Source organism: Grammomys surdaster, unplaced genomic scaffold (genome assembly GCF_004785775.1).
Source record: "Grammomys surdaster isolate TR1022 unplaced genomic scaffold, NIH_TR_1.0 125429, whole genome shotgun sequence".
NCBI classification, from domain to species: domain Eukaryota; kingdom Metazoa; phylum Chordata; class Mammalia; order Rodentia; family Muridae; genus Grammomys; species Grammomys surdaster.
Window position 1 is genome coordinate 676,963 of NW_021620296.1, and position 12,251 is coordinate 689,213.

General features: G+C 50.4%; 2 protein-coding genes across 10 annotated transcripts in view; one reads left to right on the forward strand and one right to left on the reverse strand.

Moving 5' to 3' along the window:
* Positions 1-10,336, reverse strand: part of Armc6 (armadillo repeat containing 6) — a 13,261-nt gene extending 2,925 nt beyond the window's left edge. For 3 of the 5 annotated variants that reach the window (XM_028786133.1, XM_028786131.1, XM_028786135.1), the window contains exons 1-5: positions 9,981-10,336; positions 7,568-7,694; positions 5,343-5,425; positions 1,851-2,424; positions 508-653 (exon numbers count right to left, since the gene is read on the reverse strand). In XM_028786133.1, the coding sequence (XP_028641966.1) occupies positions 508-653; positions 1,851-2,424; positions 5,343-5,425; positions 7,568-7,688 (924 nt within the window). In that variant the 5' untranslated portion in view covers positions 7,689-7,694; positions 9,981-10,336. Of the gene's footprint in view, positions 1-16; positions 654-1,850; positions 2,425-5,342; positions 5,426-7,567; positions 7,695-9,813; positions 9,857-9,980 lie in introns of those variants that run through there. The other 2 variants (XM_028786132.1, XM_028786134.1) reach the window with 2 other exon arrangements.
* Sugp2 (SURP and G-patch domain containing 2) overlaps positions 10,104-12,251 on the forward strand; it is a 25,487-nt gene continuing 23,339 nt past the window's right edge. For 3 of the 5 annotated variants that reach the window (XR_003713795.1, XR_003713796.1, XM_028786128.1), the window contains exon 1: positions 10,104-10,523. The gene's annotated coding sequence lies outside the window, so the exon portion shown is untranslated. The remainder of the gene's footprint in view (positions 10,524-12,251) is intronic. The other 2 variants (XM_028786129.1, XM_028786130.1) reach the window with 1 other exon arrangement.

The window sequence follows — 12,251 nt, forward strand, 5'->3', positions numbered from 1 at the left end:
CTCTCTCTCTCTCTCTCTCTCTCTCTCTCTCTCTCTCTCTCTCTCTCAACACACAGCCAGTGTGTCATCCATGTGTCAGGCTCATATCTGTCATCCCAGTACTTGGAAAGCTGAAGCAGGAGGATTGCAGCATCAAGTCCAGCCTGGGCTACAGACACTAAAAGGGCTGCGGTGGACTGTGGTGGGCTGCGGTGGGCTGTGGTGTGGTGGCAGAGGGCTTGTATGCAGGCAGCTTTCATTCTCACCAATCTAGGGAAACAAGAAAGAAAGAAAGAAAGAAAGAAAGAAAGAAAGGAAGGAAGGAAGGAAGGAAGGAAGGAAGGAAGGAAGGAAGGAAGGAAGACAGACTGGCAGAATGGAACCACGACCCTGAGAGTGTTGGCAGGGCTTCTGCATCCAGACTTTCACCCTGGCCTCAGGGGTGGGGGTGACGGGGGGTGTCAGTCTGGCCAGCTGTGGCCTCAGGGTCCAGGAGCCCCAGGGAAGGAGGAAGACTTTGGGCTCCACCTGGTGGTCATTGCAGTCAGCCAGCAGGGTCACAAGGATGCCGAGGCCTCCGAGGTCTATAACCTCCTGGCAGAATTCATTCCGAACAGCCAGACGCGACAGGGTGCTGCAGAGTTCGCTTAGGACCCCCGGGTTGTCAGAGAACGCTGTGTAGAGGCAGGAAGCGAGAGTTAGATCTTGGAGGGACCAGGACAAGCAGGTGTGCAGAGAGGAGCCTGTCAGTCTCGGGAGAATTTCCTGCTTCCCAGGCTGGGGTCATCCACGAAGCCCATGGGAGAACCAGCCCCTGGTGGGCCTGCACCATGCCAGCAGCTACAGAAACTGACACCACAGTACCAAACAACTGCCAGACCTGCTGCTGGCATCCCCTAAGCAAAGAAGTTAAGGGCTGGACATGGTGCACACCTTAATTCACTGTACTCAGGAGGCAGGGGCAGGGGGATCTTTGTGAGTCCCAGGATAGCCTGGTTCACATAGCAAGTTCCAGACCCTCATTGTTGAGAGACACAGTCTCAAAGAAAGGTAGGAAGGAAACCAAACAACCAGAGCAAGGCTTCCGACATAACTTTGAGGATCTTGTCTAGGAAGGAATTCTCTAAATACCACAGGAAGCTAGTGAGGAACACATGCAAACCAACTGGTCAACAGTTGGGATCTATAGGATCTCTATGGCACTCGCTACCTATGCCCACCTGGTTTTCCCTCAGCAGGCTATAGATGTGCTCTAAGTCATGAGAGGGTGAGAGGATGTGGTGGGCGCAGGTGGTCCATCCAATCAGGTAAAGGCTTTGCTAAGCGGGACACTGCCGTCTCCTGGTGGAGAAAGTGTCTGGGGGCTGCTGGGAGTCTCTGTTCTGCCCTAGGGCCTTCAGACTACCAGAACGTGAGCCATCCTCTTTAAAAAACTACTTAGGGGCTGGGGTGAAGATTAGAGGTGGGGCCTGGGCTCAGCACAGAGTAGTTTGCGCTTAACATGAAGCACATTCTGTGCTGGCCTCCACCTCAGCACTGGGAAGCGAAGGTAAGACACACAAGGCTCCAATGTCTACATTCCTGCTCTATCTCTATTTAGCCTAATTCAAGCTGCCACAAACAAGCACAGAAGTGCAAACAACTCTTCAAGAAGCTGACCAGCTTTACAGATGAGACGGTCAGGCCTCATTTCTCAGCCACTCTGTGGGTATAGACAGGAACTGCAAAAGGCTTTCCTACCTCTCAGATGAGGGGAGATCCCATGCACAGGCCTCCTGTGGTGGAGCTGAAGCTGTGGGGCAGGCTGGGAACTCATCCTTCTAGCTGAGAATCACACCCACCCTCCCTCCTCTTCCCAGGGCTGCTCCTACCTCTGGCAGCCTCGATGAGCACCTTCAGGCCTTTGTTCTCCTGAACAATCATCTTGGCATGCTCATGGGCGTGGCCAAAGGGTACTCGGATGTCATCATCGAAGGTCATGACCCGCAGGGCCCAGCAGGCCTCCCTGACCACATCGGCGTGCTGGCCATGCTGTGTGATGGCAGCCGTGAGCAGGGGCAGCACGCCGGCTTTCACCAAGCCCTGCCGATTCTGTTCGTGCTTTAGGCAGACATGGCGCACACAGCGGATCCCACAGCACGTGAGTTCAGTGTTGGCAGCATTCTGTGCCAGCGTGGCCACAAGAAGATGCAAGCCCTGGGCATCCAGGAGGTCAGGCTGGCCATCAGTCAGTACTGCCAGGGCACTGAGAGCCTGGAGCAGAAGATCCTGGTCGCTAGTGGCAGCCAGCTGCCAAGCAGCCAGGAGGATTGGGTAGGCTCCCTTCTGGGCTGCCAGGTAGCGGCTGGCCTTCTGCTGCTTGCACTGGTCACAGAAGCGGACAAGGTGGGCTGACACCTCCTGGAGCCGAGAGCCAGTCAGGGACTCCTGCAGATCACTGAGAGCCTGTGGAGAATGTCAGAGTGTTAGTTGCTACAGATAGGCTCAGTACCACAGGGAGTCTCGACCCAGAATCTGGGCCTAGGATGGAAGATAGGGCCAGATCCATCTAGACATTTCTACACTGATACTGCTATTTTAAGATACCTATACTATTATTTTAAGACAGCATCTTTTTGTGTGTGCGTGTGTGTGTACAATACCCTCAGAAGCCAGAAGAGGAGGTAGAATCCATTGGAACTGGAGTTTCAGGCTGTTATGAGGCACTACATGGGTGCTAGGAATCGAACTTGGGTCCTTGGTAAGAACAGCAAGCACTCGTAACTGCTGAGCCATCTCTTCAATACCAACATAGATTTATAGGCCAGGCTGGCCTTGAAATTATGTTGTGTAAGCTGGCCTTGAACTCATAGGAAAACTCCTGCGAGAGCATCCTAAGTGCAGAGACCCCAGCTCTGAGCCACCATGTATGTACAATCACCCTATTCTAAAAACAATCTTTGAGTATTATTTTATGCATACGGGTGTTTTGCCTGCATGTCTATCCAAGAACTGAACCACTTAAGGTGCTTGACACTGGAGGATGCCAAAAGAGGATGCCGTATCCCCTGGGACTGTGGTTAATGAGCAGCTATGTGGGTGCTGGGAATTGAACCCAGATCCTCTGTAAGAGCAGTCAGGGTTCTTAACTGCTGAGCCACCTCTCTAGAGCCTGCATTAAAAAAAAAAAAAAAGAAAAAAGAAAAAAAAGATTTATTTATTGTATGAGTATTCTGTCTGCATATACACCTGCATACCAGAAGAGGGCATATCAAACCCCATTACAGATGGTTGTGAGCTAGCACATAGTTGCTGGGAATTGAACTCAGGACCTCTTAACCACTGAGCCATCTCTCCAGCCCTGTCCCTGCATATTTAAATACTTTAGATTGAACTTGAGGGTCCATGCAAGACAGTAAGTGCTCTACCTCTGAGTTACATATATACCTAGCCCTTAATATGTTTTAATTTTCATTAAAAAATTTTTATGTCTGTCTGTCTGTTTGTCTGTCTCATACTCATGCACACATGCACAGACACACCCCACAGCATGCATAGACAACTCATGGGCAACAGGTCTCTCCACCATGTGAGTTCTGGTGATCAAACTCTGGTCATCAGACTTGGTGGCAAACTCCCTTTCCTGCTGAGCCCTCTTGTCAGCCCTGTTCTTTCTTGTTTTCAGTAGAACTGAGGCTGGAGCCCAGGCCCTGCATGGTCACTGGCCCTGCTCGGTCACTGGCCCACACCTGTAGTTTCAGAAGCCTTGAATACAAGGCCACTGACTACAGAGCTGGGTTTACACTCAAGTGAAGAGAGAAAAAGTAAGCTTACTTCTTTCAACTTTTAGTGTTTGTTGTATGGAAAATCAGAAAGTGAGCTCTTTCACATGCCATTTATGAAGCCATGGAGAGAAGTGCCCGTCATCTCCGTGGCTCTGCGGCTAAGAAACTGCATGAGTGAGTAAAGACCCACTAGAGTCTGATTCTAACTGCACCAAGAAGCCCCAGGCAAGAGCAGCAGACAAACTGCCCTGCCGAGCCCAGCCCATGAGAGCATTACAAACACTTCAATGGCTGCTGTGGGGCTGTTCGATAGTGTAACTGGTCAGACTGCTTCTGGAGGAAGAAGGCCACTTCCTCAGACTCGCCCATGTGAACAGCTCCCTGTCACCCAGTCCTCTGATATTTACCTGCACAGGGAAGCCCCACTACACACAGGCTTCCCAGATGCAGCTCCAAGCCCTCAGGGGGAATTATAAGAAAAATACCAAAGGCAGAGCCAGCCAGTCTGGGTGGCATGACCTTAGGATGTACCTCAATGTGAACCAAACTTAAGTCAACGTGCCCAGTGCTACTGAGGTGGCTGGCAACCAGTCTATGAAAGGGAGGCTCGGCAGAAACCAGCAGCCTGGCCAGGGGCATTTGGTTCAAATTCAGCTACCAAACCAGGCAAAGACATCTGTCAGCCAGCCCTGCCCAAACCAGCCTTAGGAACCTGGCAGAGCATGTGACAATGGAATGGACATTAAAGAAGCCAAGGGGCAGACTGGAGAGATGGCTCAGATGGTTAAAAGCACTGACTGTTCTTCCAGAGGTCCTGAGTTCGAGACCCAGAAACCATATGGTAGCTCACAACCATCTGTAATGGGATCCGATGCCCTCTTCTGGTGTGTCTGAAGATAGCTATAGTGTACTCATACATAAAATAAATAAATCTTAAAAAAATTTTTTTTAAAAATAAAAGCCAAGGGGCCAAGGAGGTGGCTCAGGGGCACAGCACTTCCTACACGAGCCTAATGAGCTGGGTTCAGTGCCCAAGACCTACAGAGGAGAGGGATGCAACAGATTCCTCAAAGCTGTTCTCTGACCTCCTTATGTGCACCTCAGCATGTGCACCCCCCAGTTAGACTTTTGCTGTTGTTGAAACAGGATACTATGTGGCCCTGGCTAGCCTGGACTCAATATCCCTCCTGAATGGGTAGCGGTGGGGCATATATTAAAGGCATGTGTCATTGTTCCTATAAAAGTCAAGGACTGGGAGGTAGCTGGGTGGGGGTGGTGAGCACTTGCTGTGTAAGCACAGACTTGTTCAGATCCCCAGAACCCACAGAAAGCTGGGTCAGAGACCCGTGATATATGTGTGCCCTTGACCCCCAGCACTTGGGCAGGGAGATCATGTCTCAAACATCCTCCAAGTGCCTCAGCTGTCATCTAGAGGCTGGGCTGCCCTCACATGAACTTGGGACACATGGCTGTAGACTTCCACTGGTCACAAGATGGACAGACCACTGACATTCAGATACTGATTTCTGCCATGTGGAACATGGGGAAGAGACTCCCCCCAGATTGTTCCACCGTGATGGCGGAGACTGAGGCTCCTACCTGCAGGACATCATGTGTTGGCTCCTGGAGGCCATCCAAGGATACTTTAGGTGCTGTCTTCACGATGTTGCTCAGATCAACCCCTACAGAGAGGAAGCTGGGATGAGTGCTGAAGTCAAGTGACAACTATCCGTCCTCACATCCCCCAGGTCAGGAGGTCCCTGCTGGAAGTTTTCCTTCCAGTATTGCCTAGCCACAGGCTACAAGTAAGGCCATGCCACACACACTGCTTCTGAATAGTGAGGTAGCAGCTCTTACCTGGCAGACAGATGGGGAAGGGACCCCACAGAGCCTTTCCCTTGGAACTCACAGCTCTAACAGTCCATTTGTATCTGGCCTCCTGGGGCCTCAAAAGCATCCCCTCTGTGGTAAGTATTTTGTGTGTGCATGCATGTGTACATGTGGTTTAGGAGAAATTTGTTTTTTGTTTTTGAGACAGAGTCTATGTAGACCAGGCTGGCCTTGAATTCACTATGTAGCGCAGGCTACCTCAAACTCATAGAGCTCCACCTTCTTACATCTACCAAATTCTGGGATGATGAGCGTGTGATTAAAGTGTTTTTCAGGTAGTCAAGAAGCCTAGGCTGATCTCAAATTCACAGTATCCTCCTGCCTCAGCTTCCCAAGTATTGGGGTCAGCAGGCAGTGTTGCTGAACACTTATTATCCCAACACTGGGAAACAGAGGCAGAAAGATCAGTATTCAAGCTAGCTCTAGCTACATAATGAATTAAGAGGTTAGCCTAGGCTGTACGAACCAGTCTTGAAACAAATAAATGAACAAACCCAGTAACAAGGATGAAGAAGAGTTGGGAATCACAGGCTTTTGCCACTGGGCTCTGCCTCGTTGGGCACTATGTATGTGTTTGTGTGTGTTGTGTTTGTGTTGTTCATGTGTTAACGTGTGTGGATAGTCTTGACTAAGGGGAATGGAGCCCCAGACCCACATTTACACGGCCTCCTTAGAAGCTGTACTCTTTTCTGAGACAGGGTCTCAATGGAACCTGAGGCTCACTAATTAGGCTAAACTGCAAACCAGCAAACTCCAATAATCTGTCTCCACCTCAGTGCTGGGATTACAGACATACCCTACTGCACATGTACTGGCTGGTTGTGTGTCAACCTGACACAAACTAGAGTCATCAGAGGAGGGAATCTCAGTTGAGGAAATGCTTCCATGAGATCCAGCTGTAAGGCATTTTCTTATTAGTGACTGATGGGGGAGGGTCCAGCCCATTGTGGGTGGAGCCATCTCTGGGCAGGTGGTCCTGGATTCTATAAGAAACCAGGCTGAGCAGCACCCATCCATGGCTTCTGCATCAGCTCCTGCCTCAGGGTTTGTGTCCTGCTTGAGTTCCTGTCCCAACTTTCCTAAATAATGAATTGCAATATGGAAGTGGAAGCCGAATAAACCCTCTCTTCCCCAATTGCTTTTTGCTCATGGTGATTCATCACAGCAACAGAAATCCTAACTAAGATACTTGATGGTGGTAGCACACACCTTTGATCCCAGCACTCAGGAGGCAGAGGCAAGTGAATTTCTATGAGTTCCAGGCCAGCCTGGTCTACAGAGAAAGTTCTAGGATAGCCAGAGCCACACAGAGAAACCCTGTCCTGAAAAATCACAAAAAAGACACCCCCCCCTCCAAAATCAAACACACCTCATTATGGCTAGCTTTTTACATGGGTTCTGGATCAAACTCAAGGCAAACTCAGCAAGTAACTTAGCAAGTGAGCTACCTCTACACTCATGTCCCCAGTGTTACTTGATTGTCCGCTAGGGCACCCATTTGTGTGTCCTGGAAGCAGGGCCTTGTCTCTCTTCCCTCTGGCTGACTTCACTGGTCCCCCACATGGAGAGGAATGGGTTTGCTGTTGCCTAGCACTCTGGCTCTAAGGGCCTGGTGCACATGTGATCACTCTCATCTTGAGCCTCTGCTGCCTGCCAAGTGGCTCAAGGTCTCCAAACCCTACCATTGCTACCACCGTCACTCAGCAGTCCTACCACCCACTGCCCTCCATGACTCTCAGGACTGACTCCTGGACACAGCATACGCCATGTGGCTCTGTGGCTGAGAACTGCCACGCCTTTTTTATTTTGAGGTGAAGTGGGATGCTGGTGACAAGATGGGGACAGGCAGCAGGGACAAGGTCAGCAGCACCTCACTACTGTGTCAGGCTGAGGGCTGTGGCCTCTAAGAGCCAGCATTGAAGCCACTGCCCTACCTTGCGATTCAAACTGCTCCACAGCTTCTCGAATGGCTTCCTCAGTGCCCATCTCAAACTCCTCAATGTTCTCCCGCACGGCAGCATCAAAGGTTTCCTGGGTGATACGCTTGGAAGCCATCGCTGCCTGTTGAGTGGAAAGGAACATTTGGTCAGGGGACAGCAGGCACCTGGGGGTCTGCTACCTTAGTAAGCCCAGCAGTAGGGAGGGCAGAGACATTAGGCTCATGGCCAGGAGGAGGCCAGACTGGACTACACAGTTTGACATTATCTCAAAAAGCCAAAGAGATAAAGGCGAAAGGCCAGCTGGTGAGAGAGCTCTGTGGGTAAAGGCCCTTGCTACCACGTCTCAGGACCTAAGCTCAGTTCTAAGAACAAACATGGTAGAGAACAGACTCGCGAAAGTTGTCTTCTGACTTTTGTATGCAGGCTGTTGCATTTGCATTCCACAAATATAAAATGAGTAAAACTTAAAAGAAAAAAGAAAGAAGAAATGGGCACTCAGGGCACTGTCTACCAAGCCCAAAACAACAGTAGAGTGCTCTTCTCACCTACTACACCTGACCTGTCCGCAGAAGAGCTCAGGCCTGCCATCCCAGCATTTGGGGAGCAGAGGCAGGTGGTTATCTGGGAGTTCTAGGCCAGCCTCATCCACATACAGAGTTCTAGCCCAGGAAAAGCTACACAGTGAGACCCTAATCCAAAACAAACAAGACAAAGGCAAACAAACAAACAAACAAACAGACAGACAAAAATCCAGGCTACATGAACCCTGGTCTCAATAAGCAATCCACCAAGATGATGGAAACGTCTGCAGTTCTCTTCAACATGGAGATCCTGGGGCTTGAACTCAGGGCCTCGGGCTTGGCAGCAAGTATCTTACCTGCTGAACCATCTCACTGGCCTGAGTACTATTTTCTAATGCACAGTATATAACCAGCATTATCAAGCTCTTCTGATGCTGTTCTTCAGAACAGTAGAATCAGCTGTGGTGGTATACAACTGTCATCTCAGCACCAGAAGGCTTGAGGCAGAGGGATGGGCAATTTACTGGTACAAGAGATTGTCCAGAAAACAAAAACAAAAATTCTCTCTCTGAAGCTCACAAAGCCATAGGAGAGAATCGACTCCCATAAGTCCTCTATCTCTATGTGCGAGCCACAGAACATACAACACACACACAGGACACACATACACAGTAAATAAATGTATAAAGATCACGTTTAAAAAGCCACACTCTGGTTAGCTGGCCCTTAAGGTACAAGCCTGTGATGTCCAGCCCCAAGCCAGCCTGGGCTAGTGAGTGAGGCCCTGTGTAGAAGAACAGTGTAAAGGCTGAGGTGCTGTGGAGAAAGCGCAGCAGGCGAGGGTGTGCTGCTCCACGGTTAGAGCCGAGTTCAGTTTCAGCACACACATCTGGTAGTTCACAACTGTGCACACATGTGAACATACAATAATGATGATGATGTTAAGTAACATTAATAACAATTTATTAATAGTAACAGTTATTAAAGCACAAATGGAGCATGGACAGGCTAACCTCTGAATCAGAGGCCAGCACAGTCTACAGTGCAAGTTCCAGAACAGCAGGGCAACACAGAGAAACCTTGTCTTTAAAAATAACAACAAAACAAAACACAATAATCCCAGAACACTGGAGGCAGAAATGGCAGACCTCTGTGAGTTCTGGGCTAGCCTGATCTATGTAGCTGAGTCCCTCCTGACCGCCCCCTGCCCTGCCCCTCAAGTAAACAAAACCAGTCTAGTTCAAGCAGCTCTACTCTCCCATGAAATAATTCCCTCTGTTTTTATTTTTTGTAAGTTAGGGCCTCATGTAGATCTATCTGACTGCCCTTGAACTCCTGATCTTCTAGTCTCCAAACAACCCCCTGGCTTATCTGTTGTTTTAAAGGCGGCGTTTAGTTTTGTAGCCCAGACTGGTATGAAACTCGCAGCAATCTTTCTGCCTCCGCTTCTTGAGTGCACTACAACGCCTGTTCTTGCTTTTGGTTGTTTTTATTCCGAGTCGGTCTAGAACTCATCAATCCTTCTGTCTCTGTCTCCCTAGAGCAGTCATGACAGGTGCAGCAGCCACGCCCGCTGCATCACTACTACATGAACAGCAAACCCTGCGTCCCCTGAACCCAGAGCCACATGTCCTGAACCCCCGGTATTCTCGGCTCCACTGCCTAGAATGCAGCCGAACACACAGGTGCAGCACGAATGAATAAAATGAATGAAAGAACCTGCACAACAAGAAAGGCGAAGAATGTGGTTCCCAAGTATCTTTGGTACAATTCTCTCCTTCCCCCAAACCAAGTTCCCGAGAGTCGTGCAAACACCACCACCTCAACCCCGCGGCGCCCACTCCCCACTACGCCAGCCACAGGCGCAGGCAGCCGGTGCTCCTCACCGGGTCTACGCAGCCACGTGGGGAAAGGGTGGGGCTCGCAGCTGTCACCCGAGACTTTGCCTTTGGCTCCTTCGGGCCACCATATACGCGCAAGCGCAGAGGCGCTGCCTCGCCTCGGCGTCCCTCCTTCAGCCGAGAGGCTCCTTCCCGGGGCAACAAGGGCGACCGCGAGGACAGGTAAAGCGAAGGGAGCCACAGAGTACGCGTGGGCCTGAAACCCTTGCCGTCTTCTCAATGATGCTTCTAGGTGTCGCTTCCCCTCAAAAGAGATAGTTTTCACCTGGGTAGACTCTGCTCTGAGAAGTGAGCAACGCGCCTGCGCGAAAGAGCCAACATGGCTGCCTTCGACGCTTGCGCATGAGAGCCTAGGCGGTGGCAGGCAGCGCCTGCGCACCAAGGCAAGGCAGCGGCTTGCGCCTGCGCGGCGCGGCGCTGCGGAAACCGTTGGCTTATTTGCATCTCCCCGCCTCGCCTGGCGGTGGATAAGGAGTCTGAGGAGGCGGTAGCGGCGGCGGGGGCGGCACCGCGCGCAGCAGGCTCTGGGTGAGGCCCGGGCCCTGGCGACCTGGGAGGGCGGGCCCGGGGTGGGAAGTACTCTGAGTGCCCCTAGGGCGAGCGCGCTCCTCCCGCTTGTCTCGCGGGTCCATTCATTAGGCTTGAGCCCGCAGTCGGCCGTGCGAGCTGGGCGTAACGGCGAGCGGGCTTCGGGCCTCCAGCTGCTGGGAACCGCTGTAGCCTCCGGGGCTGCTAGTCCCATAGACAGGGAAACGGAGGTGCAGACAGATTAGGTACCTTGATTAGATTTCAGGACCAGCTGACTCGGAGGAGTCCCTGCTCTTAAATGACAGAGAACAAGGGGCGTCCTATCGCTTTCTCAGGGTGTGGGGAAACGAGGTGATGGTTACAGAAATGACCAGAAGGGAGGTTTACCTCTCGAAGTTGGAAGTGTCATATGGCAGGCTGTCACTAATATAAATGCCTAGGTTTTTTTCTACATACAGAAAGTGCCCTGTTGGTCAGTCTCAAGACTAGGATGCCTGACCTCGGTGGTTCACTTCTCCAAGTCTGCTTTTTCTCCTGTGTGTCAACGTCTTTTCTTTCATTCCTTTTTTTTTTTTTTTTTGGCAGGGTCTCAAACTGATTTTGATGGCTCACTCCTGTAATCCCAGTTCCCAGGAGGCAGAGACAGGGTGGATTGCCCTTTCGTTAGCAACCTTTGTGTGTGTGTATGTATGTGCACACACACAAAGTTTGAGGCCAACCAGAGATGTGTAGGTAGATCATTTAGAATCCCTCCTACTCGATTACGCTACCAAAAAAAAAAAAAGTAAAAATAAATAAAACTAAAAAGACTGGCTCTGCAAAACCTACCAGTACACACTGGCAGTCCTAGTTTTTGGAAGGCAAAAGCAGGAAGATCAGAGGTTTATAACCTGTGCCAGCATGGACTACTTTCACGTAGTTGCAAAAATCCAAATAAGAACAACAAAACAAAACCCTTATACACACACAAAACTGGGTCTTCCTATGTAGCCTAGGCTGGCCTGGAATAGACTAGGTAGCCCACACAGGCTTTAAACTTGTAGACCTGTTGCTCAGCCTCTTAAATAGTTGGGATTACATGCTTGTTCCACTAGGTCCTATCCTGTATGTGTGTGAGTGTGATTGGTGGGGGGGGGGCAGAAATTGATGTCTGGTCACTGATTGGCTAGTCTGGCTGACCACCAAGCTCTAGTGATCTTCCTTGTTCCTTATCATCATCAGATATTATAGGCACATGTGTCCTCATGCCCAGCTGTTTTTCTGCTTAATTTCATGTATTTCTGGGTACATGTATGCCACAGCACATGAGCGGAAGTCAGAAGACAACTTGGCCAGTTTGAACTCAGGCCGTCTTGTTTGGGCCCTTACTGAACCAGCTCAGCCCCTTTCCCCTTTTAAGATTTTATTTGTGTTAGTTGCCCACTGTGGATACTGAGAACTGAACTGGGGCTCTCTGCAAGAGAGCACTTTTAAACACTGAGCCGCCTTTCCAGTCCCTCAGCCCTTTTATAGGTTCTCACCATATACTCTTGGTTGCCCTGGAACAGGAAATGCCATTACCTCTGGAATCACTGCCTGCAGCACGTCATCCAGCTCTTTCTGTGCTGTAGGGACTCGGGTCTTGGGTGGGTTGTTGAAAGAAGCAAAAGAGATCTTGCACTGAGACTAGCCCAGAGTATACAGTTGCTTGCTTATTGTCCTCTTGTGAGAATGCCACTTACTCATCCA